The sequence below is a fragment of the Chelmon rostratus genome, chromosome 4 (assembly GCF_017976325.1).
Source record: "Chelmon rostratus isolate fCheRos1 chromosome 4, fCheRos1.pri, whole genome shotgun sequence".
Lineage (NCBI taxonomy): Eukaryota > Metazoa > Chordata > Actinopteri > Chaetodontiformes > Chaetodontidae > Chelmon > Chelmon rostratus.
In genome coordinates this window covers 26,992,059-27,016,623 of record NC_055661.1, presented here as the reverse complement: position 1 = coordinate 27,016,623, position 24,565 = coordinate 26,992,059, and the positions used below count along the sequence as shown (strand labels likewise).

Below are 24,565 nucleotides of genomic sequence, written 5' to 3'. Positions count from 1 at the left end.
TTATTTTTAAATGAGGACAAATGAGTAATCAGTTACTGTAGGTGTTCCTTTGTATTTATTCCCTTTACATATTAAACCTTTGTTTCCTTGTTATGTTAGGCCCATGTTAACATTCCCTGGAAGTGGACCAAGTAATGCAACAAATGTCTTTGCATGTCGGGGGGTCTGCGTTTGAGGACGGAGTCCATGGGGAGCTGTCACGGCTCTGTGCAGCAGGCCCGATCAGTCCAGAGCTGGCTCTCCATTCACACTGTACAGAGATCTAGCATGTCTCTCCAAATGATTAATAAAGATGTCTTATTACCAAAGTCACGCGCAATTCTTCTTTTTCTGTTTCTTGAACTTATCTCTAACACTGTGTGAAGGATTTACCTTTCACATGTCCACCTGTACACCTGGAGACTGGGATCACCTTGAATTAATGGAAAAATGGGTCAAATGGTCATTTAAATAAAGGAAGTGTTTTTGTAGTTAGCTGAAAGGATAAACAGTTGAAGACGTCCTGCTTCCTCCACTCCAGGTGCAAACATGTCCAACCGAAATGACGACAATTCAATCATACAAAAAAAGAAAGCAAAAAAAAAAAGATTTTTTGCCTCCACTTTAAATCAGACTCAGTGAACACATGGGGAGCGTGGGTGGTGTTGATGAAGGGATGTTTGAGCTCATCTGACAGGAATGTGGTGCCACATCAGACACTGAAAGGTTGTTAAGCACTGGTCATGAAGCAATAATTGTGTCAATGTTCAGTATTTGTTGTGGCGGGGTGTGCGTGGTTTCTATTTTGAAAGAACAACAAATATCGTCAGTTTCTATCGATGACACAGGTGATACCTGTGATTGGAGACACCTGTTGTAATAACCAGGGCTGGATTAACACTGCAAGGAGAGAAAATGAGCTATTGGATCATATCAACTGAAATATTAAAGGCTTGTAACGAGGCCACTCTGCACGGCAGGACCCTGAACTCAGGTAGAAAGTCAGGTAGCACCAAAGCCAGACTTTAAAAGAGGATCAGACACATTGTTTAGTCTGATCGTTAAGCAATAAAACACACAGTTGCTTAATTCAACACATTCAGAGGTTTCACTGCCACAGTGTTTGTTCTGTCCTGAACAGTAGCTTAGCGTGGCTAATGTTAGCTGATGCTAGCTAACATTAGCTGGATATTGCAGTGTATATTTCTCTGTGTTACTGTTACAGTTGGTGTTCAGGAGTTTACTCTGTAAATGCCACATGTGAACACTTTCAGCAAAAATTACAGCCTCTTACCAACAACTTCTCAGCCTGAGCTGTGAATATTAGCAAACACATGTGCAATTAATCACATTACTACATCACTGCACCCGTCAGTGTCTGGGACCTCTGGGCCCTGCCGTCTTTACTGAGTCCCTAATCCAGTTTGGTTTTGGCACTGAGTTCTGTCCTGTTCTGTCATAGTTCCCTAATCTGCTATATTGCAAAAATGCCAAAGGTGTTTCGGTTTATACCAGGCGCTCAGACACACACAGTAAAACACATGTACTCATGAAGTAACGTACTAATGCTCGATGCAGCGGGCCGCAGTGTGGAAACCGTGTTGCATCATGTTTATGTTGCTGCACCTGATCTGAAAACTGCCTCAAGTACTGCACTGAAGTACAATTTTGAAAGTACTTGTTCTTCATGTGTTTAAAATTTGTGCTACACTACATTTCAGAGGGAAAATGCATGTTTTGCTCCAATACTTTTATCTGATAGCTGTACTTGTAAGTTACTTTGCAGATTTATACTTTCTATGCAAAACATGACAGTTACAGGGGCAGCAGAGTACTCTGGTTCTCTGATAATACTTTTCTACTGTTATTCAGGTAAGCTTTTGTCTGCAGGACTCTTTGTATTTTCATATTGCTGTTTTTGCTGAAGTAAATGATCTCAGCACCAGCTCCACCGCTGCCAGCCTGCACTGGGAGTCGCTTCCTGTTCTATTCCACCCTGATCCCAGTGATCAACACCGCCAGGACCGCACTGGGAGCCAATAAATGCATTGCGAAACCGGGCCTGGTACTCTGCCATGTTCACAATCCCGCTCTGTTTGTTTGTTCCCTGCAGGGCTGCTGCCTTCCTGCTGGAGTCCGGCCTGCAGCTGCGACGGCCAGCGCCGCTGATGCCAGTTCATTTACAGCTTGGACGCAGCTCTCGGCCTGTCTGGCATCGTGGAAGAGATGATGTCAGTCGCTGTGATAATACTTAACCGTGGGAACGCAGAAATGCTTCTGAAAGGCACATTCACACAACATCCATCAAAACATGACCCGGTGTGTTTCACAGGCATACAGCTGAGGCGGCCTGTTACAACTAGCTGGCTACCAAACCAGTGTGACGACTAACAGATTTCTTGCTTGATGCAGCGTGTCTCCAAACAATGACCTTAATATGACTGAGACGCCAAACGCGATGATGTGCAGCAGCGAGTTTGAGCTGAGTATATTTCTGAACTGATGTGTGCACATACGGTAACACAAAAGAATAAAATAATGATCCAGTACTCTAATATCTCTTGCATACTTGCCAGATGCTCATTGAATGAGTTTATAATCCGCTTTCATGGTTGGATGAGTCTTTTGTGGCATGTTTTTGTTGTGCCCACAAAAAGTAATATTCACGTTATGCTGCTCAGAAATCTCCGACCGGCTTCACTTAAATACTTAATGTTAGTGTCACATGAATGATGTAAACAGTGAAGTAGGAGATTGTCATGTCTTTGCTTTGAGCTCATCCTTCTTTTATTCATGTCCCACAGTTTGAGATCAGAATTAATTAGAAAAATAAAAACAGACGGAGAAATTCTTTCAAAAATATTTTAATTAAATACTTTGCCGACTAGCTGTCATAAATAAGAACAATAGGGTTTGCTGGATGTTCAGCAGCGGCTCTGCAAAAGGGAACGTCCTCAGGAGACCATCTGTTACGAGGGGGTCTCCGGGTGTGGGTCCCGCTGGGACAGCTGAACCAAATCCCACAGCACCAGCTGGGAGAGTTAAGTCTAGAATAAATAATGGGGGGACAGGGCACCTTTGCCTGAGGACAAAACAACGTCTCGACAGGAACACAAATGGATTTTCAGTCCTAACGGCTTCAACTTTCCCTCCACGGACCGGCTGAGTCTTCCAGCGGCGTCTAGCTGTGATCCTGAGAGGAGCTGTCACGTCCAGCTTCAAACAGTCTCCTCAGCTGAAAGCCTGCGCCAGGATTTCATCTCCCTTCGAGAAAAGACAAACAAGCATTAGTCCACGTTGTCACTGAATTTCTCCCTGTCATTGCAGCCATTTCAGCACAGAGGCCGAACTTACACATTACTGCCAGGCACGATCCTCTCTTGGCGTTGCTTCGTCAAGCTGAACCTTCTGAAGAACGCGGGCAGCCTGAGCTTTGTTCTGCCGGACCTGGAGGGAACACTGAGAGAGCGAAGGTTCTTCAGTCAGACGGCCTTTTAATCCAACCGCAGAGCCGAGGCGCTAATGAGAAGCTTTGTGGACAGACGCGCTGATTAGCACCGACGTGTGAGTGAGAAGGCATGGCTGGAATTTTTTGGATCCAGGCTCCAATTCTTCAGATTCAACACTGGTTTTAAAGACCAGAGATTCTATACTGAGTTTAACATTTTCAGTCCTGACAGTATCATACAGTAAATTGAAAATAAAGTAAAGAGAGGTCAAAGGTCACACAGTTTTCTGTTTGTAGCTGTTATCAGCTTTTGTAAATAGTCCTGAAAACGTCCATTAACAGGAAGCACACTGAACCTACAAACCAGAAGAGGTTTTTCTTTGATTTATGTCCACAAATGTGTCTGTGAAACCCACCATTCTGCTTGTTGTTTAGTCTCCATCCTCTCCTCCTCAGCTTCTTGTTTCAGTCCACCGTCATCCTCCTCCTCCTCCTCCCCCTCTTCCTCCTCCTCCTCCGGTATCTGCTCCCACAGCTTGCTGTTGACCCACAGGGCTTCCTGCAGGCCGAGGCCGCGTTCTATGCAGGTCACCCGACGGCACAGCGGGCAACCCACGGTGAGCAGCCCGCTCCTGGCCTGCGACATGGTCTCCAGGCAGGGGTCGCAGAAGGTGTGCCTGCAGTGGAGCACCCGGGGGATCCTGTCCGTCCGCGAGTAGGGCGAGAGGCAGACGCTGCACTCGCCGTCCTCACACAGAACCATCGTCAAGCTGGTGAACCACAGAATGTAGCGAGCTGACTGCGAGGATCAAAATGTGTCTTTCTGGATCTGGATCCTGTAAGTCCCAGTGAAAACCACTCCACTATCGAGCAACTGATCAGCGCTTGGTGATGGGTGCTGCAGGTCCCAGTTTGTTTCTGTCTGTCAGATAAAAAGTAGTTACTACATGTGCAAACCCTATCACAGAAGTAATATTTGAAAAGAGCAAACTTGACTGAAAAATACATTTCTAAACTCCCTTCTTTTAAATCTCACAGGTATATCTCAGGTGAGACTTATTATCATTTCAGCCTAATCAGATGTATATTTTGAATATAGTCAAGAGTGTGTGCGGACAGCTTTATAACACTAAAATTGACAACCATAACAAACCAGTATCCACTATTAAACATTATATTTAAAGGAACAACATTTATAACAACAAGAACAATAACAATAATAATGCATGTCTGTAAAGCTTACTTACAGTATACTTGAAGCCTATGTTATAACGTTATTCCCAGTGTATTGTCCCTTTGGAGTGTACAGCACAGCCACACTGCAGTGAATGGGGAGGGAGAGCTCGTCTGCCGCCTGTTAGGAGTGTCTGGTGTGTTTGTGGGGGCGGAACAGAAACGTCTCTCTGTCTTCTCACGGCCCAGGCCCTGACAATGCAACAGCTGGGGAAGCAGAGTGGTGGGGACGCTCTTTGTTATGATGGAGGGCAGGTGGAGCAGCGGGTATTGGAGGCTGAAGTGTGGAGAGGGGACATTGGCAAATAATGAGAACGATTCAAAACGTGAACCACACCATTATAAATTCGGATGATTTAAAATTAACCAACAAGTGAGAAAACATTGGGCTCGTCCGGGATTTGAACCCGGGACCTCTCGCACCCAAAGCGAGAATCATACCCCTAGACCAACGAGCCACGTTCATTGAGGAAAAATATCGAATTCTAGTATCTAGTATCAAGTCATCTGTAGTCTATACATTTGTACATTTCATTTTTACAATATTTGATTCACCACTGGATATTTCCTAAAGTCTTCTCGGCTCGAATCAACATACCCCTATACGCTACATTTCTCTAAGTATAGCACACCCCGTCACAGGTTGCAGGTTTACCTGCTAGCTAACCTTAGCGATGAGTCTGTTAGCTAGCAAGCAAGTCCAGTTGCCTTTGGAAAGCACTTAGAAGTACCTAACGATAATGTAAAGCCAGGAGGGTATAACGTAATGCAAAATCCAGTGTCTTAATTCAGTGATGCAGCAACATGGAGTCTTGCACACTATAATGCAGATGATTTCAACTACCGTTACCGCTAAAGGTATGTCAAGATGTCGGCCGGTTGCAGCTTGTCGTTAGCACATTATGTTAGCTGTCATTTACTATCTTCACAGTTACGCAATTTAACGTTAGTCAAAAGGAAGGGCTCGTCCGGGATTTGAACCCGGGACCTCTCGCACCCGAAGCGAGAATCATACCCCTAGACCAACGAGCCACGTGTCCATGTCAGCCGATACAATACAAATTAATTAATGCACTCAAAGACTATCACGTTAAAGACGGGAATTGTGTGCACGAAATGTGAAAAGGCTGTACTGCAGCACCTTGTAATTACAAGCGCTAATCTAATTGTATTACAACAGATATGACAGCTATATTTACATCGACTTTGCCGGGATGTGGAGCTCCAGCTGACCCGGCACTCCGGACGTACAGCGTGCTGAGGTCACAGGTTGGAGGTGGAGTTACCGCCTTACATCAGGAAATCCATTGACGCTGATGCAGCTGCATGTCGCTCTGTGTAGTTCAGTTAACGATGTAAACAAAAGTAGTTAGACGCGCTGAAACTAGCTAACGTTGGCTACTAATGATTGCTAACCATGTTAGAAACTTTAATTGTCGTCACTCAGATTTAGCTTGAATCCAAGCTAAATTGATCTAACCTTAAGTTATTTAATTTCAATTTACGCACCTGAACTGGCGCCGTTGCAAAGCTGTTAGCTAGGAACGTTAGTGCAGTCACAGGTTGCTAGGTTAGTCAGCTTAGCATGTAGCTAACTTGAGGCAAGTTAAAAGTGTCCACGGAGCTAAATTATTTGCAAGACTTAACAAACACTGACAGTATGACTTCCAACCGGATGGAGGCTTCTCTGGGATCTCTGCGGAATCCTGATCTAAGGTAACTGTGGCTAAAGCTAGTGACTACCGAGCTAACTAACTTTACATCACAGGCAACCAGTGATGGTCAGGTCTTGCAAAATTGGCCTCCATCAGCCTCTTGGTGATGTGGTATGTTTTGATATTTGGCGTCTGTGTTCCAGCTCTGTCCTGTCATCATGTGAGCCAGAGCTCCAGGAGCTGATGAGACAGATTGACATCATGATCAGCCATCAGAGGAGTGAGTGGGAGGCTGAGATGCAGGCCATGGAGCTCAGGCTGAAAAGTGGGGAAGAGGAGCTGCAGACTTCCAGGAGTCACATTGAACGGAGGGACCTGGAGGTGCAGCAGCAAATCCTTCTTCAAGTTTTATTAAACTGTTTCTTGATGCAGATAAAAATGGGTTCTCTCTTGAGAAGAACTCAAGTGGCACTAAATGGTGTTCTCATGGTGTTTTACCCACATTTTTATAATATCATTACTGTCATTACCCCTGATTGTAGATTGCATTGCTCCACAAGCAGCTGGAGGAAGTGCAGCCTGGTCGACAAGAGTTGGTTATCAAGTATGAGCAACAGCTGCAGAAACTCCAAGAAGAGGTGAGACACTTGTCAGTTACACAATTAAAAACAATCAGGCAGTCTTTCAGTTAATTGATCCATAGATTGAAGTATGCATGTAGAAATCTTTTCAGTTCCTCACATGAATTGTTTGCAGAATCAAACAATTCAAACAGAATTTACTTAAGTCCTTACAAACCAGTTTAACCTAAGAGAAGGTCAGTAAAGACAACACTACCAAAGCAACTTAACCATTTTCTACCTTTTCTGACTGACTGAGCAACCTGAGATTGTTCACATCTTACTGAGCAATTTCAAGGCCTCTGATTAAAACTTGAGTTGAAGAATCCTTTCTCCCAAACATTTTTCCCTGCAGTTAGATAAACTGAAGAGAAGTTATCACAAGCTTCAGCGCAAACAACTCAAGGTGACCAGCGGAGGAGCAAATACTAAAGAGACAGTCTGTTCAGAGGTGACTCCACTCAATAAAAAGATTGAGGTACAGCATCAGTAGTCCTTCTGTATCCTGTTCCTTATATTATTACCACTTACTGATTGCCCTTTACTGCCATCTGCTGGTCATGTGGAGTAGACTCATCTTTGTCTCTCCCTGCAGGAGTATCACCAGCTCTCTGCAGAGTGGGAGCAGCAGCGCATCCAGTACCAAAAACAGCTGACAGCACTGGAGTCCCACAATAAGAGCCTGACTGATGAGCTCGCACACATGAGAGTAAAAGCAGATTAATGACACTATCGTATCATGAGAGCACAGCAGCATCGAGTCAGACAGTTTAATGCTAACGCAAAGTGGAGGCAAGTTATTTTTCTCACTTGTTTTCTGCCATTTGATTTCCAGGCCCAGTGCGAGTCGCAGAAGGAGAGGGAGCACAGGGAGTGCTGCTTAGAGGTGCAGCGTCTGTGTGCGCAGCTGGAGGAGACTCAGGGCCGCCTGCACTCACAGGAGCTTGACCTGGAACGCCTCCGACCCCTCGAGGTGTGGCTGGGACAGTACCAGAAAGAGCAGCAGGTTAGCAGAATGGTAGGAACGTATACAAGCAGCGTATACTGCTAATGCTGTCCCTCTAGTTTTTATTTCACTCTGTCTTCGCTTGGTCTGTCTAATTTTCAGCTTGTCAGTCATCTGTGAAGCACTTTGCACTAAACTGACCTGTATGAAAGTTTCTATACAAATAAGTTTGATTGATTGAGGATCTGGTGTAAAACAGTAGATTTGTGCTGCAGAATAGGATGTTATGAAATCATTCCAGCAGCTGAGGATCGTCTGCTGTTCCACAGGTCCTTGCAGAGGAACGGCAGGAGCTCCACGCCACATTGGACTCCCAGGATACATTTGTGCGAAGAGCCAGTCTGGAACGCCAAAGGCTTCATAATGAAGCTGCCAGACTCACCCAGTTGCTGCAAGCTAAAGATCAAGTCATTCGGTGGGTTTATTCTAACTGTAAATAATTTGTTTTCAGCCATCATGTTAGGATGCAGTACAGCAACAATACACAAGAGGGCGTTCTACACTGATAGTGGAAGTAGGATGGACTGTTAGATAGATAGATAGATAGATAGATATACTTTATTTATCCCAAGCTGGGAAATTGCTGAGCAGCGACAGTACAATAAGTTCAGTGGTTGTGTCCTGAGTTCTTGTAGAGGTCAATAAAGCTACAGTGTGTTGTGTTCTCAGCTCTCTGGAGGACTGTCTGGCAGCTCAGGGTTGTGCTGGTGTGGAAACCCTCAGACAAGATCTGGAGAAGACCACAACCAGGCTTCACTGTGCCCAAGCATGTGAGGTTCACCTCAAGGCTGAACTGGCCTGTCTGAAAGAGAGGTGACTGCCAGCCTCTTCGACGCCCGCAGTGTCTTTATCTCAAACATATCAGCTTGACTCGTGCGTCTTGTATTTGTAATATCAACATGAGTTTCTCTGTGATGTTTTTGTGATATACTCAGACTGGAGAGGCTGAGCCGGCAGAGAGCTGACCAATCAAAGATGGAGGAGCTGAGAGGCAGTAAAGCAGAATCTGATTCCTCTGTTGCTGAAATAAAAAAGGTCAGAAAACCTCTTTCACTGGTTTTGTTGTGGGAGTTTTGAGTTTTTGAGCTAACATCTGTACTGCCGCTCCTCTGGATTCATTCTCCAGCTCAGAGAGGAGCTCCTGAGGGCCAAGCAGACGCACAGCGGCGAGGTGGCGGGAATGAGGAAGGAGGTGTCAAAGCTGACCGCCGAGCTGCACCAGCGCGACCTCACCATCGCCGCGCTGAACAGCTCCTCATCCGGCGTCAAGCAGCAGCTCCGCGGTGAGGTGGAGCGAGCTGAACAGAGGGCAGCCGAGCTGAAAGTAAGCACATTAACAGCAGGTGGTTTTTCACGGACATTAGATGCTGAAATTTTAAATTCCTTCCAGCTCAAGAGTCAAAAAGCAAAAATGAAACGTGATAAAAACAAGACAAAAATCAAATAGAAATAAAGATATACACACACCATATACACCTTTCACTTATTAACCTGCAGCGAGCATGAATGAGGCTAGAAAAGTAACGGAGACTGTTCTTATAGCTACGTCAGCTCCATGTCTCCAGGCACGGCTCTGTCAGTCGGTCAGTCCACCACTCTGGTCCAGACTGAACTATCTCAGAGGCTCCAGAGGATGAATCCTCATGACTTACCTTTCCTCTGGCGCCACCAGCAGGCCGGAGCCTTATCCTGTCAAATATTTAACCTCTGCTAGGATTTAGGGCTGCACAATATGGTGAAATGATATTGCTCTTATTTTGACAGATATTGTGATGTGATTCATGATTGGTGGAAATGATCATTTTTGCGTCACAATTTTCATTATTCTGAAAAACTTTTCATCATTTGTTGCCGTCTGCACAGAACAGCGGCAGGAATGATATCATGTTTATAGACTGATCTGAATCTCATCTCATTAAAACTGGTTCACTGTCTCTCAGGGGTCACAAAGCAGATGTTGTTTCCTTTGTGCATAAATATTAATTAAGTGATAAATTTACCAGAGCACATTTAATAAGGAGAACAAGACATGCTTTTAATCTGTCTCTGGATGTTTAACCTTGCGCTGCTGCTGCTGACTTTACGTTAACGTGACAGCATCCAGTTCAGATGCTGTCATGTTGCCGTTATTGGAACTGTAACGCAAAGGTGACTTTGGAAGTTCCTGAGAATAGCTCCATCATTGTCTTAGTATTAACTCCTTTTCCTTAAGAGTTGAGGGGAAAATTGTGTGCTTTAGCTTTAGCATCGTGCTTTAGCCTGTGCTACTGCTCAGGGGTTCAATAAAAGAAGTCACATTTTTCTTCTCCTCTGACTTTCTCAGATGACTCAGGCCCAGCTGGAGACTCTGCAAACCGAGAGCCAGCATCTGAAGGTTCTGCTGCAGAGGCTGGAGTCTCAGTCACCAAAGGTTTGTGTGCTTTGACGTGGTTGTTGTGTCATCATGCAGCGTTGCAGACCGCAGCAGACAGGATTCTTCTCTTGATTTGGCCTCATTGCTTGTTTCTGAATCTGACCCATCTTTCTCTGCTTTCTGCTCCCTGAACCGCTTTGCTGTCCTCAGAGGGGGGATTCCTCGCTTGCATCCCTGAGAGAGAGTTACGTGTCATCTCTGAGCACCCTGGAACAAGAGAATCGACAGCTGAGGCAGGCGCTTGCTGAGATGAACGGCCGCCATGAGGTCTCCAGCCGTGTCTGTGAAGACCGGTATGAACGAGCTCAGCTCAGTCACGCCATGACTGACCAACCACAGCCTGCTCATGACAGGTACCCCGCACACACAGACACACACGAACACACAAAGGATCAGAACTCTTATCTGTCTTCTTGTTCTGTCTGTAGCAGCGATGATACCAGACTTGACAATCACAGGGAGGGGGTGCAGGCAACGAAAGCCAAGCTGCAGGAGAACACCGCTCGCTCTGAAGGGCAGATCCAGAGGCTCTTCAAACAGCTGCACACCCTGTCCCATTCTTCCAGAGAGCCCTCCTGTCACCAGGCCCAAGACTGCAGGTCTCCATCATCAGCATCCTCCTCCTCCTCCTCCTCCTCCAGCACAAAACTCACCAGGAGAAACTCAGTGCCAACCCGAACCTCAAGTGAATCTGCTGCCGAGGGACAACGCTCCAGCTCTGAAGACTCTCTGAGCTCGGTGTCCAGAGGAAAAGTCATACCCTCCCCAGTGGTGAGGCTCGTCACACAGACGTCCACGGTTGTGATGAAGGTCGTGCTCTGCTCTCTTCTTTTTCGCAGAATCCCACAGGTGTGTTTTTTTTTTTCTTTCTCTCAGGAACCCGTGTCCCCCGCACACGGCACGGTGTCTCGTTTCCTGGAGGAGGAGAACTCTCGGTCCACGGAGCTGCTGCAGAGACTGGACGCCCACATCCAGGTTATGAGAGAGAACAACGTCAAGACGGCGACCAAGTACCTGCCAAGTGGCTCAGGGCTGGAGTCTGGTCAGACCTCAGTACAGACTGGTTAGTGGAATAAAAATTACAAGAAGTGCCTTGAGCAGTCGGGCCATATCTACATTCTTGTACTTCATTAGATCGTACGTGGTGGAGAATGACTTTTGTGGGGTGTTTGGTGTGTGCCTCACTTCACACATCTTTTCATATTTTTACACAGTTTGCTCTCTTTAGTTCAACTTTGACTTCACTCATTTCACTCCGATGAGCTCTCATCATGCAAAGTGCTGTCAGGCCACAGCATTTGAAGCCCGCTGCGTCCCCACGGCGAAGGCCGGCCTGCACGAGGTTACACATATGACGCAGTGTTAGCCGTCCGTAGGCGATTAGCTCAGAGTGTTACCTGTGATTTTTTCCTTTTTCTGTTTATCAAATATTTATTTTTTCTGGTGGCGGATTGTGTTCTCACTGGAGATCTTACATTTTTGCCCCGTCACATCAAGTTTATCTCACAGACCTGACAAAGGCGGACAGAGTAAACGCTTTGCATCACCTCACACTGCAAAGACTGCAGCTGACATACTCTGCATGTTCTGTTCCTCCTGAAGAGCCAACAGAGGCTCAGTGGTCTGTATTTAATTAAAATGTTACTGTGGTGCATTTGCCCGGTTAGCACGGTGCGTTTGGACTGGTGTGAAAGCTGTCAGTGGAACCCTGGTACAGACCACACAAGAGGAGGCGCTCTTGGTCCGGTCCCAAATGAACTCTGATCCAGCTTTTAGACGTTCCCTGCAAGTTGTTAGCTGTTGCTCGGCTAGCCAGGGAATGAATCAAGGTCAGACCTGGAGTAGTGCAACATGGTTCGCTGGTGGACCTCGTTCGGGACCTTCTATCTGTGTTTACGGCCTTGAGTGAAGTGAACGTTCTCAGGTGGTTTCAGGGCTGCATTTTGGCTCGCTCGGATTTTCTCCATGTGAAAAGAAAATGAACCGAAGAGGAAAAACTCCAAGTTTCACCAGCTCATCAACTGATTTGAACCAAAAACAAAGCATAGTTGTGAAAACACCATAAAACCTTGTTCAACTTCCTGAAACTTATGGCAAGAAAAAGCAGAAAGTCCTCGCAGTTGAGAAGCTGAAACCTTCTGATGTTTGGTTTTTTTGTTTGAAAAAACAGAGCGCAGGTCCATTTAAGCGAACATTAGCACTTGTACAGGCTTTATTATCAGATGGAAATGTGCCTCAGCGTTGCTTTTAGTAGACTGAAATGACCTCAGAAGTTGTTTGGTTGGTATATTCTGCCCTGCAGTCTGTCATATTTGTGCAACCTCACATAACTGACTTTTGGTTGCTGACTTCCACTTGAGTTACTTGTTGGAGTTCCGACATTAAGTGGAGATCCTTTGCACTTTTCCTCAAACGACGCTCCATATTCCGAGCTGCCTTGAATGCCTCATTAATGCAAGCTTTGCGTTTACGTCCGGAGAAAAGAATGTAGCTGCGAGCCAAAGAGGTGTCCATCCCTGCACGTCTGTCACAACTGGGAAAATACCACATATGTACATGTCTGTCCAGACATCCCAGACAGAAGGGAGGGAGAGAAGGCAGCTTAAACTGTAGCTCCGCTCACCCCCACCCAGCTCCATCACCACCGCCACCCACGCACCCACCCTGCAGAGGCCCTCTAGCTAGTCAAGTGCAGGAATGCGTGCACCAAGCCAATGCTGTCATGAACCTTCCCCTGCGGCCTGCTTTGTCCTCATCATTAGAAAGCTGATGGAATGTTAATATCAACCATGTGGGGCACTCAACCTCAGAAACACGGAAAGGCCAGAGGGGAATAGTTATACGTTGCTGCTTTCCTATTGGAGGACACACTGATAGAATGGAAATAAAGTGGAAAAATCTCATGAAATCCTGCATGTGTGTTTCATTTTTGCTGTTCACAACAACACAGAAGTTCTGCTCAGGAGTCCCCTGAGTCCAGTGACTTCTCACTGTGGTATTTGGTAGCCTGTGTTACTAGCACTGTAAGCCCCAACAAACAGCGCTGAGGAATTTGGCAAGGCAGGCATTCCTCTGGCTCTCTCTGGAGGGAGGTGAAAAGGTTTTTATATGTGGAGATTCTTTGAAGGGGCCTAGTAACAGGGACGAGGAATGAGGCTGATTCAAGTCCAGGGAGAGTCTGGGCTGCCTTGTTTACCTAATGATTCACAAAAATTTGCTTTAGGCAACAAGATGATTGAGTAAATGCTAAATTGATTAGTTTAATGAATTGAATTGCCCACATTAGGCTCTTAACCCCATCAGGACAGATGCAGTGAGTAGAATGATGCAAACAGAAGCACAGCCTCCCTCCAAAGGAATTCTCTCAGTTATTTATCACCCTCATTTCTGGGGATTATCATTTTTTGCTTCCAGTGATTACATTATTCTTTGAAAGGGGCATACCAGCAGTTAAGCATTGCACTGCTTTAACCTCGGCCAACCTGCATGAGATGTAATATTAAAAAAGGGAAGGTGAAAATAGAGGCTGCTGTGGCCGAGGTATTCTGACTTTTAGTCTCAAGTGTTGTCCAAGACAATTAAACACTGAATGCTACGTTTCCCATAGTGCAATTCACCTGTCTCTTCAGAAAGCTCCCTCCAGAGCCGTATAAGACATGTTTTTGCAGGCTGAGTAGTACTTTCTGTCACAAATATACTCTGATGTGTGAAATTGATGGTGCATTTTGGAATTACTGAAAGTATCGACACAGACAAAAAGCCATGTTTGAGGTTAACATCAAATCTGGTGTGTTTGGGCAACCATAAAGTACAAAATCTCAAACAATTCTTCATCTTGAAAATAACAGTTTGACTTAACAAATAAGATAAAATCGAGTCTGTTTACTTGTTCTTACTTTTCCTGAAACTTTCAGCCTCACCTTGTGGCCTTCCTTAGCAGATCGTTTGCTTAGAAGCATTTAGTTAACTTCCAACCCTGATTTCAAAAACGTTGGGACATGTGATCGTTCTTTAAAGCTTTGATTTTTGTAAATATCTGCTTATTCTTAATTTGATGCAGCAACACGTTTCAAACAAGTTGGGACAGGAGTAACAAAAGACTGGGGAAGATGTGGAACGCTCCAAAAACACCTGTTTGAATCATTCCACAGGTAAACAGGCTGATTGATAACAGGTGATACTGTCATGATTTGGTATGAAAGGGGCATCCTGGAAAGGCTTTAAATTAATTCTGCTGTAGCAGGAAAATGTGTGAAGGAGTGTGAAAGAGACCATAAATGACCCAAAGAAATTCTTCAGTGTGTCTTTACAAGTGCAAATGTAATACTGTCCTCTATGCTCTGCCACAAACAACCAGCAGAGGGCGCTGTGTAAATGCGCTGTTGTCACACTGGTCAGCAGTGATGAATCTGCCAAGTCAGATACTCAATCAAACAGTAATTCAGGCGCTTGTGTCTGTGCTTGCTGCTTGAAAGATGCTTTCCCTGCTGCAGTCATGAAACAGGAATGCCTCTACACTCCAACACCGGACTGAATGTCACAAATCAGACATCTCAGAGGTTCGGAAAGCCAAATCAACAGGCAAGTGAGTAAACTTGGCAGTTAGTGAATGCTCAAGGGAAAACTGGTTCACGCTATCAACGCATCTCGAAGGAGGGAGATATCCGAGGTATTTTTTGAGGAATTCCCCTTATCTGTGAGATCATAGCTTGTCATGGGAATAAAGAATGATAGGCAGTTTGTGTGGAGGCCTGACATCTCTGATTGATGATTGATTAAAACCATTTACCAGACTCAACAAGCGGTTCACACGTTTGGCCCACAATTTGTTTTCGTGTTATCACACACGTCTCTTCAGTGTGACTCATGTTGCTAACTGATGAACTGCTCCACTCGCATGCTGCTGCGCCGTGGCAGATGTGATAAACACATCTGTTTATGAATTACCAAACTTCCTTCACGAGACAGGACGACTTTTCCCATAATTGTTGCAGCCAGTTGCATTCTTCGTTGCGCATTCCACGGCGCGGCCTCGGAGAACACGCCTGTCCTGCTTCGTACGCGTCCGTGTCCCACTTCCAGCTCAAGACATGTCCATTGTTTTTGACGGGAGCGTCTCATTGTTATTGAGTGTGAGCACCCCCGGGGAGGGTGGGGTTGAGGGAGTGGGTGCAGGCCTCGTGTCGTGCAGTGGGATCCTGGACGTTTGCTGCAGGACACTTGGAATGCTGCAGAGACAGAGGGGCGCGTTCTTATCGGCCCGCTCGGTGCTCCGTGCCAAATGAACCGTGCCAGAGAGGCCAAGAGGAAACGACTTAGTCCTCCTACACACAATGAGTGCGTGCATGCACACTCATGTCCTACTTACAGTTTGTGTTTGTTTGCATACTGTGGCATCTAAACAGTGCTTCTACCAAATCTCATGGCCTCCCTCTGCTTATGGAGTTTGCTCGGTTGTCATGGTGATGGCGTCGTTATCATCACATGATCTGCCACCCCTGTCTCTGTTCATGGATGGTCTCTGGTGCCAGATGTGAATAACCTCCTTGATCTCTCTCTCTCTGGGTTTTGTGGGGGTTTTTTTCTGGTATCTCTTTTTATCTGTTGGCCCTGAGTGCTCCTCTATGCTTCACCTCCCTGTCTCCACCCTCGTCCTCCTCACTGACATGATGCTCTGCTCCGTGTACGAGGGTCCTGTGAAATCACCACCTGAATCTGCAGCTCCCTTCGGCTTTACGCAGCCTCATAGCAACTTTCAGCTCATAGTTTATTTGTCAGTCCTGCAGCTTTACTGTTTTGCTTCAATCTCACCACTTTCAGAGCATCGTCGCCTGCAGCAGGCAGCTGTTTTTAGCCAGATGTTCCCCTCAAGAGAGATTAAAACAGTTAGAGTTAGAAGACAATCAATACTGGACGTAGATTCTCCTGGCTGGTGGTCAGAAACACTCAAAATAAATGAGAAATTTGCTCAGTGTCTCCGTTTTGTTACAACTTTTTTACATCCCAATTTGTTGCCCCAAAGTGTCCAAAACAATCAGTTATGGGTCTTGGGTCTTGTCATATTACAAATAAAAATTCATTTTAATATTAGAGTGAAACCCATTTACAGTACCGTACAGTATGCTGACCAAAGTGCTGCACAGAGAAGACACATTAAAAATACATTTAGGCAATTAGAAAAGAAAAGAGTTGGAGTTGGTGAGGTGGATGCTGCGGCTGCTGCTGGCTGATGCAGCCTGTGGGTGTAGGTTACAGCAGCAGATGACCTGGACCTGCTCGCCGCCACATGTTGCAGCTGAGCATGCAGAGGGGTGACAGCTGCGTTTGAAGCTGAGGCTGGAGGCTGGAGGCTGTAGATGGAGGCTGGAGCTAAACCGTAAAGGATGAGTGACGGCTGGGGCAGAGCCTGATGATGAAGGATGTGGCAGTGCTGAGAAAACTAAGGTTGTGCAATAGAAAACATCATGCTGTTTTATTATTCTATTTTTTTTTTTTTTTTTACTGTGCTGTAACAGGCAGTAGGTGGAAGCTGGCTGTGCGGGGGTTTGGTGGTGTAGGATGGGACCCCTGATGGCCTCTGAACCTGCAGGAGGAGGCTCTGGTTGTTGCTGGCCGGCAGAGAGCTGGTTGATACTGGCTGGTGGCTGCAGGGAGCTGCAGCTAAATGACAGCAGCTGCTCTTTAAACTGAAGCTGGGTGCTGAAGGCTGCAGGTGGAGGCTGGTACTGAGTAAAGTGGAGTTGTGGAGGCTGAGGCTGGTTGAATGAGGTGGGGTTACAGTGGTTGTAGGTGGAGGCTGGGGCTAAACTGGAAGGCAGGCTGGCAAAGGCTTTAGGCCTGGAGAAGACATGCAGAGGCCAGCGGACTAATGGGGCCTGCATGCAGAGGCTTTGGCTGTGGCTGGCTGGGCTTATATCTCAGTGGTGATAGCTTTAGGTTTGGGTTTTAATGAGCGGAAAATAAAATACTAAATGACTCTTGAGATGAATTTCAAGCTAACTCTTTTACTCCTCTAATAACAATGATAATAATAAAAACGACCTACAGACGGTGGTCTTTTGTGATTGTGACTTGAAGCTAAACATGCAAGATGAGTTCACAGATGAACCAGATCTCTGAATGTACTGTGTGCGTGTGTGTGTGTGTGTGTGTGTGTGTGTGTGTGTTTAAGTTTGGCCTTGACCTTGTACTTTGAACACTGGAGTCAACAGAGGAACCGTCAGTTTACTTTGGTTTGTGTTCCTGAGCTGCAGCCCTTTTTTTCAGGCGTTCAGCACAACGTGAATTGAACAGGCGACAGTCCGACATGCTGAGCTCCTCGTCTCTAAATGTAGCCTCACCGTTTGTTCCCATTTGGTTAAAAACAACAGAGAAGCAAGTGGAATAATGCCTAAAGGCGTTACTGTGTACTGTGAGACTGATCACAGGGGTAACAGGTAACGGGGCAGATGACGGGGTCAGGTGATAGTGAACGTAACAAACAATCTAAACTCAAAGGCCCACGTTCTGCATGATGTGTTTAGGGTGCATGTGCAGTGATTTTATGCTGTTGAGTGGTTTGTGGAGAGTGCTGACTCCTTATGAGTTAGATGGTCCAGCTACATATGCCCCTGGTGGTCCCTGTTGATTTGAGAGTGTCCCTCCTGGTCTTAAGTCGTGTTGAAACCCCATCATCTATTTGTTGTACCCGTTGGGCTGCTCTGTGCCACTGACGTTTTATGTTTAGAAGTGGTGGGTTGAGTTAAAATGAAATCTTTATTTTAGTGACCTTCAGCTCTGTTTACGTGAGAACGAGAGGCCAAACTGTAGAGGGAGATACTTGTTTTCAACAATGTCTGTACAAGTGTGTACAGACATTTAATGTTGCTGCTCTCACAGCCCTTTTCTTAACAATATGATCATGGATTGTACCTTTAATGAGACTGGATGAACTCTCTCTGCATTAAGTTTAAATCCCCTCCTCATTCTGTGTAATATAACCCACACAGTGTGCTCATAACGAGCCCCAAACGACATTAATTCTTGGAAAATGGAGCATCATCTTGTTGATATTCAGCTCAGCCACAACAGGAATTCTTTGATGCAGGTCCTGCGTGTGCGCTTTGATGTCGGTTTCTGTTATGTAAAAACTATTTAGAACATTCCTTGTTCTTTCGCGGCTAATGAGGGCGTCCATTCGGAACGTCTCGTTTAATTAGTTTTCAGATTTCCCCTGCAAACACAGACATGCCAGGCTAGCCCCCTTCTCTCTCTCTCTCTCTGTCTTATGCAATGACATGCACCAGTTTGACTGAGTGTGACCACTGTGTCGTGTTGTTTCTGCTCCAGGGTGGAGGTGTGAGCAATGATGTAATATTAAATATAGAAAACAGTGTGAAACAGTCACTTTTGACTGTACTAGTGAATTATTTTTTTTAACATTGCATCTTTTCATTTGCACATTGTTGCAGCTGTACATTACATAATGAAGTAAAACCATGAAAACACCAAAACTGTCACATCCTGAAAGAAAAGATCTGCGATCAAACTGTGGGTCTGAGAGAGTCTGAGAGAGCTGCGATGTGCTCGATGTGGCTGTGCCTGAAAAAGAAACTCAGGGAGAATAAAACAGCAACGTACAACTGATTATAATCTACGCCACACAAGCATCCTGGGATACGCTGATGAATCGGTGAGGGGAAGAGCTGGTTTACATTCCTTCAGTCGTTGTGACATAAACAGCTGAACATGTTTTGATTTGTGTGTCTTTTCATGAGAAATGCCTGAGGAAGTGACGCCCTTCCTCGTTTCTACGTCTAACACCTCCTCATCTTTCCATGAGGAGAAATGTCACATAACCTGAAATTATCCTCATGCATATATGAGATTATAGACTCATCTTTTACACTCTGTTGTCTTTTAACTGTGGATCTTGCAGAGATTTCTAGTTAAACTAGTTAGGTCTTGGTTTACGCTGCCTGTCTCAGTGCTTAAATTTGACATTCCTGCTCCCCTCAGGATGAACTATAATAACTTTGTTGATCCCTTAACTTCTTGTGAGACATCACCTTTAGTCTCGACTGTGCTGTCTTGCAGTATTTTGCAAATTTGTGCATGGTAACGTGCTATGCTAAGATGCTGAGCATGACTTCAGCACTTAGCTCAAAGCACAGCTGTGCCTGTAGCGCAGCCTCACAGAGCTGTAAGCACGGCTGCAGTCAGGTTTTCACCCAAATGTGGCGCAAATCTTAACCGAAGTTCTGGAAAATAAGCAAAAGTAAATGCGAGGTGATGTGGTTTTCCATCGACTACCGTTATGCAAATATTATATTTCGGATGCATGAGTTAAACAGTTGGTGGCGCTAAGTCTCCAGTCAGGAGTGATGTTAAATCACTGCAGAAGAAGAGGATGCAACAAAAACTTAAAAGCTCAGATGTAGGAAATCTCTTCAGAAAGTCTCCTCATCTCCACTAAAACTGGTTTTGACTTGTTTTTTGTGCACAAATTGAAAGAGCGCATAAAAATGAGTGAAATATGCCTTTAGTCTTGTTCGCTTGTGAAATGCTCGCAAGTTTTATCTTGCAAGAGATGAAACAGTTGAGAAGAGAACGTCACTATGTGGATGAACTGCTTATAAGAAACATGTGACCAGGGATCATCTATGGACCGACGTTTGGGGAACCGGTGATCTTTGCTGGAACATCAAGATGATACCAAATCTGATTTCAGCAGCTCTGTTTCTTTATGCTGTGCAGATTGTAAAGCGCCTTGAGGCAAATGTTTGATTTGTGAGCAGAACTGACTGGACTGTCTGCCTCTGATCCAGCTCTCCACCTCCTGCAGCGTTGGTGCAAAGAGCTGCTATTTTTCTGTGATCAAAGAAACTGAACGATCATTTCAAGCAATCGCAGATGACCGAGAAAGATTCAGCAAATAAGCACGTCAAAAACAAAAGTTCCTCCTTCAGTGTTCATCCGGCTAATCATGCCCAGCTGTGTCACGTACCATCAGGAATATGTCTGTGTTCATCTGAACTAAACTCGATACCCACAGATCAGATGTAAAAATGTGTACGCTCCTGTTTCTGGAGATGGAGCCTTTTCACGCTTCATTACTTTCAGGCAGCTGCTGCCGCTTGACACGGAGGTGGGGGTAGATAACGACGGTGTTATCAAGATCATTCTCACTCATTTCTTTATCTGCCCATTCCGAGAACACCCACCTCCTCCCAGTTTCCACTGGAGCATGCAGAAAGGTGATCATCACTCTGTACCCGATGGCACTCACTCATCCTCTTATGCTGCACGTTTCCTCATTTTAAACTTCACATATAACAACAAACATTTCAGGTAATGTGCAGCAGCTTCATGTTGAATATTTGCAATGCCGGGCTTATCTGGGATCTCCAAAGCCAATTTACATGCCTTCTCAGTCAGACCAAAACATTATGGACTCTTAATGGCTCGCCTTCCTTTCATGGTTGAGTCAACTTTGGTGCTTTTGTGTGTTTAAGTCTTTAATTACGCAGGCCATAAACTGGTCAGCGTTGTTGGAGATCACAGAGAAACTGGCGGTCACCTGTGGGGATCACTCTGCGGGGGCCACGGCGTCATAAATCAACGGGCTCTCGCTGCTGCTCTCGCGGTGTTGACTCAGCAGACTTGAAGGGGTCAGACGTGGAGGATTTTAAACGCGCGCTTGCAGCATCGCACGGACAAAAATGCTTTCTGCAGGAGAAGTGGCAAAGCTTTCAAATATGCGACGAGAGGCCGAGAATGTGCGGCATCCAGCCCGAACACAAACAGGATCTGATGTGTTGGGGATAGAAAATTCTTCATTGTAAGCCATTTATTTATTTTTATGTGATTAATCTAATAAGGGCGTGGACCCTGATGTCAGAACAGTACACAAAGGGTTTTGAGGGATTATCCGTTTATTTATGCGAGACATGAAAATGATTGTGGCAGAGCTGAACACGTTTTGCTCACTCTCTGTGAGTAGGTTACATTAAATGTGCTTTTCATTCAGCTGGTCACCGCGTCAGACCCTCTCCTGATCAATGGGACTCCTGGACTTGACATAAATGGTTCCTCTTTATCTCCTTGTCCCCACAGTCAGGGCCTGTGGATGTCATCAGGCATGTAATGGCCACCTGACAATGCACTATCAGTGGTCTGCAGGTCTCCTCCCGCACCTTTAACACGCTCACCCCGAGCTGCACATGTTGCGTTACTGAGGGTGAATTTGTATGCAAATAGACGCACTTCCTGTCCTCTATCTGCTGGGGCCAGGGTGGGATTTCCTCATTCCTGACGTCTGACCCCTCCCCTCCCCTGGCTCCTTTTTCCCTTTAACTCCAGTCTACCATCTGGAGAGAGGCTGTGGCCTCTTTCTGTTTGTTCAGTTAGACCTGTGTTGACCACAGCTCGCATACTGGTCTTTAATAGATAGCAACAGGTTCCCTTTTCATTTAGATGCCTTCAATAACAGGAAAGAGTGCATTCGGCTACAAAATAAAAGCATTTCACAGAAAAGGAAAAGACAGCACATCACATGTTAGCATGAATCAAAGCTGAGAGCTGTGGCTTTCATCATTATAGTTCCTGGCTTATTGACTCTGTTAGTCTTTAACATCATTCAACTTTTCACTCAGGACACCTGCAGTTAGTTTTTGATAGCGCTGGATAGGAATCATTGTAAGTCAAGCTTACATTTTATTTTTAAATACAGTCATCATGGTCGCATGTATAGACACATATTTATGTTTTAAAGCAGTGATTCCCAATCTAAAGGGGTCCCGAGATAAATGTGATGACTCACAATATACGCAGCTGTACTGTTCATTCAACGTTCTTATAATGCTGCTCTCAGACCTAACAGACAGCTGTTGTCTGCGAAAAAAAAAAGCTAAAGAAAAACGTCTCGCCCAGAAACAGACCGACAAAGTTAGCAGCTAACTGGTGAACATGAGAAGCATTTAGCATCTAAAGAGCCAGATATTTCCGTCAGGGGCCGCTGGAGACCCACCAGAGCTAAAAGGAGTGCAAATATTGCACTTGCTTTCATCGGATGGACACAAACACGACTCTGCTAACGCTAATGTTGTTCCGTGTATCTGCTGGATGTGTAAATAAACAGGTCAACAACTTAAAAGGTGAGAATATGTTCGTGTTGTTTTCAGCTGTCCGGGATAGATAGTTGCACACTTGTTGTAACTTGGATTTAGCCGTCGCAGGTCGATCCACAGTTTTTATTCACGCTGGTGTGAGGACAATCTTTGCAGCTCTGCTCCAGGGTCAGTTTCTTGTCAGTATCTCAATAATATTTTGTGCAACATATTTCAAATTTGATTCATAAAGTCCTGTTCTAGATAACTACACTCTCTGTTTTTTCTTTCGTTATTTATTCTTTAAATGGTAGATCAGGCCCTTCCACCCCAGCATATTTAATGTTGTTAAATGTGGACAAAAGAACAATAACAATATGCACTGGTGTGATACCGGTGAAAATAAACACTTTGTCGGCGTCCAGCAGTCTGTTGCAGTCAATCATGAATGAAGTTTAGAATATACTCTTGTCCGGAAACACTTTCTCCAGACGCCACAGTGAAAACGGCAGAAATTGGCCCCAGAAATCCAAAGAAACATCCGTAATTTTAGAAAGGAATGTCACATTCCTTTGCAGTTGACCGAGCCCAGTCTTCCAGAGCGCCTCCTATCAGGAAGTGCTGCACAATAGGAGCAAATTGCCAGAAACACAAAGTCAGACATTTGGGACAGAGGTGGGGGCAGACAGAGGAAACTGTGTCAGGCGCTGCTTCAGACAATAACCTCTGCTACCACACTCGCTCAGGTTCAGCATGAACACATCCAAGGACAAACTGAAGAGTCAGATATTCAGTTTGCAGATGAAATGTTGCACAGCGCCACTTGTGTTAGAGACAATCCACATGTAGACGAACAGGCACTAAGGCACAAATATCGATTGATCTATCAATATATCAATACATGGATTGACACTATGTATAATTAGATTTGTTTCACAATTCTCAGCATGTGATGGGACATTTAGAGCACAGAAAAAAAAATTTAGTGTGATAATTCTATTTTGTGGAGAATTTTAAAATGATTTAATTTTGAGAAAACAAATACAATACAAATTTCATTGACATGCTATGCTCAGTGATAATAAAGACGCTCTTGAAGTGAGTGAGATAGCTTATTGTGTGCATATATATATATATATATTTATATATATATTAAAAATGCTCATTGCAGCTCAGAATTTAGACACAAATATAATTCCATGTTTTCCGGTACTACTAGAGGTTTATTATTATTATCATCAGTATAAACTCAGGAGTAAAACAGGCTCATCTTTTCTCACATGATTAGTTAAGAAATGCACAAAATGCTAACTTGACATGTGAATATATTTGTAATTTATTTGGTAAAACATTATTGGTTGAACCATTAAAATGTAAAAATGTAATGTAAATGTTCCCAATGGTAACATCACTTGCAAAATTAATTTAAATAGACTGAATTCCTATTCAGTATGCAGATTAAGTGCTCTCTGCACTGACAAATGCATCTTCCATTTTGGTCATTCTTTGTCTTAATATTGTCAGCCCCCCCCCTTCTCTCCCAGCCTTTAACCCTTGCCTTCCAGTAGCGGGGCGCAGAGATGTTTGTCCTGCATGTCGCAGAGGTCTACCACCTGCTCTCTGCCTGACACACGGCCAGAAACATCCATCTCTGCTCGGCGGCTGATGAGCTGGGCTCTGGCCTGAGGAGACATCTTTATCTGGCCTGGAAGCGATGGCTTTACCCGGCCATCTGCTTCCACTGAGCCCGCACCAGGCCTGTGTGGATGGGGAGGGGGCAGGCGGGTTTAGAAGCGCAAGCGCTTACAAGCATGTGCGTAACCTGAGATTCACTGTTCAGACTTGTTGTGAGTGTCATTTTGGACCCATAAATGATGGCGTGGATTAAAATGGAGAGTTTTTGAGATGAGCGCCGATGGCTGGCCTGTTAAACAGCCTGTTCGCAGCTGTAGATGAGCTGCAGCTGATGTGACGTAGAATGCTGCGCCCACCTGCTCTCAACATAATGGCTTTAAGAATTTGAACAAGAGAAGTTGGCGGATTACATTTGAATAGGTCCTCTCAGTTCGGAGAACAGGTGGTAGATTCATTTTCTACAGAATGTAACTGCATGTTTGAGGTCTCT

General features: G+C 45.0%; 2 protein-coding genes and 2 non-coding genes across 6 annotated transcripts; 1 reads left to right on the top strand and 3 right to left on the bottom strand.

Annotated features, from left to right (window-relative positions):
* Positions 1–2,896: 2,896 nt before the first annotated feature.
* Positions 2,897–4,790, bottom strand: im:7152348 (uncharacterized protein LOC559250 homolog). Its single transcript, XM_041936117.1, has 4 exons — positions 4,675–4,790; positions 3,844–4,349; positions 3,334–3,438; positions 2,897–3,243 (listed from the first exon to the last, which is right to left on the bottom strand). The coding sequence occupies exons 2-4, from the start codon at positions 4,188–4,190 to the stop codon at positions 3,198–3,200; spliced, it is 498 nt and encodes a 165-aa protein (XP_041792051.1). The 5' UTR covers positions 4,191–4,349; positions 4,675–4,790; the 3' UTR covers positions 2,897–3,197.
* Positions 4,791–5,046: 256 nt separating this feature from the next.
* Positions 5,047–5,118, bottom strand: trnap-ugg. Its single transcript has one exon. It is a non-coding gene; the product is annotated as a tRNA-Pro (tRNA).
* Positions 5,119–5,620: 502 nt separating this feature from the next.
* trnap-cgg lies at positions 5,621–5,692 on the bottom strand. Its single transcript has one exon. It is a non-coding gene; the product is annotated as a tRNA-Pro (tRNA).
* A 288-nt stretch (positions 5,693–5,980) lies between these two features.
* cep63 (centrosomal protein 63) lies at positions 5,981–13,217 on the top strand. Of its 3 annotated transcripts, none has more exons than XM_041935548.1 (14): positions 5,981–6,376; positions 6,519–6,696; positions 6,858–6,953; positions 7,291–7,413; positions 7,531–7,644; positions 7,771–7,941; positions 8,211–8,356; positions 8,611–8,754; positions 8,877–8,976; positions 9,068–9,265; positions 10,265–10,351; positions 10,505–10,707; positions 10,783–11,125; positions 11,231–13,217. In XM_041935548.1, the coding sequence occupies exons 1-14, from the start codon at positions 6,321–6,323 to the stop codon at positions 11,420–11,422; spliced, it is 2,151 nt and encodes a 716-aa protein (XP_041791482.1). In that variant the 5' UTR covers positions 5,981–6,320; the 3' UTR covers positions 11,423–13,217. The 3 variants fall into 3 exon arrangements, with proteins under 3 accessions (XP_041791482.1, XP_041791481.1, XP_041791480.1); XM_041935547.1 differs by having other exon boundaries at positions 7,771–7,953; positions 10,786–11,125; XM_041935546.1 differs by having other exon boundaries at positions 7,771–7,953.
* Positions 13,218–24,565: the final 11,348 nt, after the last annotated feature.

What these genes read in the sequence shown, in the direction of transcription:
- im:7152348 (XM_041936117.1), bottom strand. Translation starts at nt 4,190, where the DNA reads ATGGTTCTGTGTGAGGACGGCGAGTGCAGCGTCTGCCTCTCGCCCTAC. An exon ending in ACTAAACAACAAGCAGAATG is followed by an intron (nt 3,439 to 3,843) that starts GTGGGTTTCACA and finishes TCGCTCTCTCAG; the next exon opens with TGTTCCCTCCAGGTCCGGCA. An exon ending in ATCGTGCCTGGCAGTAATGT is followed by an intron (nt 3,244 to 3,333) that starts GTAAGTTCGGCC and finishes CTTTTCTCGAAG; the next exon opens with GGAGATGAAATCCTGGCGCA.
- cep63 (XM_041935546.1), top strand. Translation starts at nt 6,321, where the DNA reads ATGACTTCCAACCGGATGGAGGCTTCTCTGGGATCTCTGCGGAATCCT. An exon ending in TGCAGAAACTCCAAGAAGAG is followed by an intron (nt 6,954 to 7,290) that starts GTGAGACACTTG and finishes TTTTCCCTGCAG; the next exon opens with TTAGATAAACTGAAGAGAAG. An exon ending in ATGAGCTCGCACACATGAGA is followed by an intron (nt 7,645 to 7,770) that starts GTAAAAGCAGAT and finishes TTTGATTTCCAG; the next exon opens with GCCCAGTGCGAGTCGCAGAA.